Here is a 2500-nt window from a genome sequence, read left to right on the forward strand (position 1 = left end):
TCCTTCCCCCATTTATATTTCTCTTCCTCCTATTCTCCATCTTTTTCTTCTTCGTTTCCTCGTTCACCTCTTCTTCCGTTTTTTTCTCTTAATCGTCTTGTTTTCCTTTTCCTCCTCCTCCTCGTTTTTTTCTTCCTCCTCCTCGTCTTCTTCTTTTTCTTCTTCTTCTCCTCCTCCTCCTCCTCCTCCTTACGACCTTATTATCTCGTGTCATGACCATATATAGAAAAGTTTTTGATAATTTTGATTTAGTTTATTTTATTTCAATATATTCTTTTAAATGAATTATATGGATTTTTTTACTTGCCTAGTTCTCTCTCTCTCTTCCTCCCTCCCTCTCTCCTACCTTCCCCCCTCCCTCCTTCCTTCCCTCCTACCTTCCCCCTCCCTCCCTCCCTCCTACCTTCCCCCCTCCCACCCTACCTCCTACCTTCCCCCCTCCCACCCTACCTCCTTCCCTCCCTCCCTCCTACCTTCCCCCCCCTCTCCATCTCTCCCTCCCTCCCTTCCTCTCTCCATTTCCCCCTCCCACCCTCCTCCCCTCTCCCCCTCCCTCCCCTTTCTCCATCTCTCCATCACACGTCAAACACTCTTGTACCTTGATCCCAACAGTGTGGTGTCCCGATGACTTTTTGTCCCCTGAAGATGGGAAGTGTTTCCATTTTTCCGAAGACGAGGTGCAATTCGGGCTCGTCGAGGCGTCTTTGAGGTCAGTTTTGGGAAAGAGGTTTTCGATTTTTTTATTTATTTTTTTATTTTTTTTTTTTTTATCGAGAGGGAGTTAGGATTGATTTAGATTTTTTTTTTTTTTTTGAGGTTGGTTGGTTGGGTTGTAGGGTGTTTGTGTTTGTGTTTATGGGTGGGTTTGTTTTTCACGAGTTTGTACACACGTATGCATACATACATATATACAATCAAACGCACATATACAAACAAACATATGTATATACATACAAACACACACACAAAAACAGACGCACATACACACAATCAAACGTACATATACAAACAAACATGTATATACATACAAACACACGCACACTCATACAAACAAACACACACACCTCCAAACACACACACACACACATCAAACAAACAAAAACAATATACCAACAAACACAAACACACCCGAAAACAAAACAAAAAACAAATACACGCACGCACAAAACCACACACACACGCACACAGAAGTACATATAACCCACATATTCACCCCGATTCTCTTCCCCAGATGCGCCGAGAAGCACCACTCCTCTCTGGCCAAGTTCCAATCTCTGGCTGACTTAAAAGGCTCTGAAGAAGATGTTTTTTACTACACGCAGTATACGATCGAGTATGTACTGAGGCCGTGATATAGCTTTGTGGGTTTTGTCTGTGGGGTTTGGAAGGGAAAAATTGACGCTGGAATTTGATTGTGTTTGGATTTATTGGAGGAATGTTGATGAAGGGAGCTTTCTTGGTTTGTTAAAGCAATGTTGATAAGCAATTCGGGGTGGGACTTGAGATTGATGTCTTTTTTTTGTTGTTGTTGTTGTTTTTTCACGTAAAAAAATGGGGAGAATGATATATATATATATATATATATATATATATATATATATATATATATATATATATATATATATATATATATATATATGCATATTTTTACCGAGGCATTGTTGCATATTTTGATTGCATTCCAGCGCAGGGTACTAAATAACTATGTAACATTTTGTTTTTTCTTTAAAATCAAACAGTTGTTTTTTAGACTCCTACTTACCAATGCTATACCAATAAATAAAACATGTATCAATGAAAAAAAAAATCAAAAAAAAAAAATCCATAATTTGGAATATACGTCAATGTTACATTCATCAACATTTTATCAAACATTATTTTTCCAGTGACACCACAATGTTTCCCGAAAACATTCCCGCAGACTTCGCTTGTGACAGTGCCTTTGAGCAGTGCCAGGTGATGTTCCCTTCCTTTGTTGAATAAAAAATGCTCATTTTTATTTTATTTCTTTGAGAGAAATCGACACTAGGGTGCATGTTATTATTATTATTATCATCATCATCATTATTATTATTATCATTATTATTATTATCATTATCATTATTATTATTAGTATCATTATTATTATGATGGTCGTAATTACAAGCAATGTTGACTAATTAGATGTTCATTTGGATATCAATATATAAGATGATATTAAAACAAATTAAAAAATATAGGGTTTTGACAACAATGATAAAATCATTCAGCATAAGTACAAGATAGGAATCTGATTATTGTGAATATTAATTGTAACTATAGGACAATCTCCATATAAATATCAGTAAAAAAATAAATAAATAAAAAAACGATAACAAAAAAGCATATATAAAAAGAGCATAACAAAACAAAACAAAAAATCTCAAAAGGACAACAAAACCAAACCAAACAGAAAAAAACCTCAAAAGGACAACAAAGCAGAACAAAACAAAACAACAAGAATATAAAATACACAAACCCA

The 2500-nt window shown here is 35.7% G+C and overlaps 1 protein-coding gene across 1 annotated transcript in view; it reads left to right on the top strand.

The window, feature by feature from the left end:
• The window catches only part of LOC147468614 (uncharacterized), a 6811-nt gene extending 4828 nt beyond the window's left edge, over nt 1-1983 (top strand). Inside the window, exons 6-8 of the mRNA XM_086553031.1 lie at nt 613-709; nt 1232-1333; nt 1887-1983. Coding sequence (XP_086409157.1) covers nt 613-709; nt 1232-1333; nt 1887-1983 — 296 coding nt within the window. The remainder of the gene's footprint in view (nt 1-612; nt 710-1231; nt 1334-1886) is intronic.
• The last annotated feature ends 517 nt before the right edge of the window (nt 1984-2500 follow it).

Source organism: Penaeus japonicus, unplaced genomic scaffold (genome assembly GCF_977035675.1).
Source record: "Penaeus japonicus unplaced genomic scaffold, GWHDUDI00000001_assembly GWHDUDI00000027, whole genome shotgun sequence".
In the NCBI taxonomy this organism is placed as follows: Eukaryota; Metazoa; Arthropoda; class Malacostraca; order Decapoda; family Penaeidae; genus Penaeus; species Penaeus japonicus.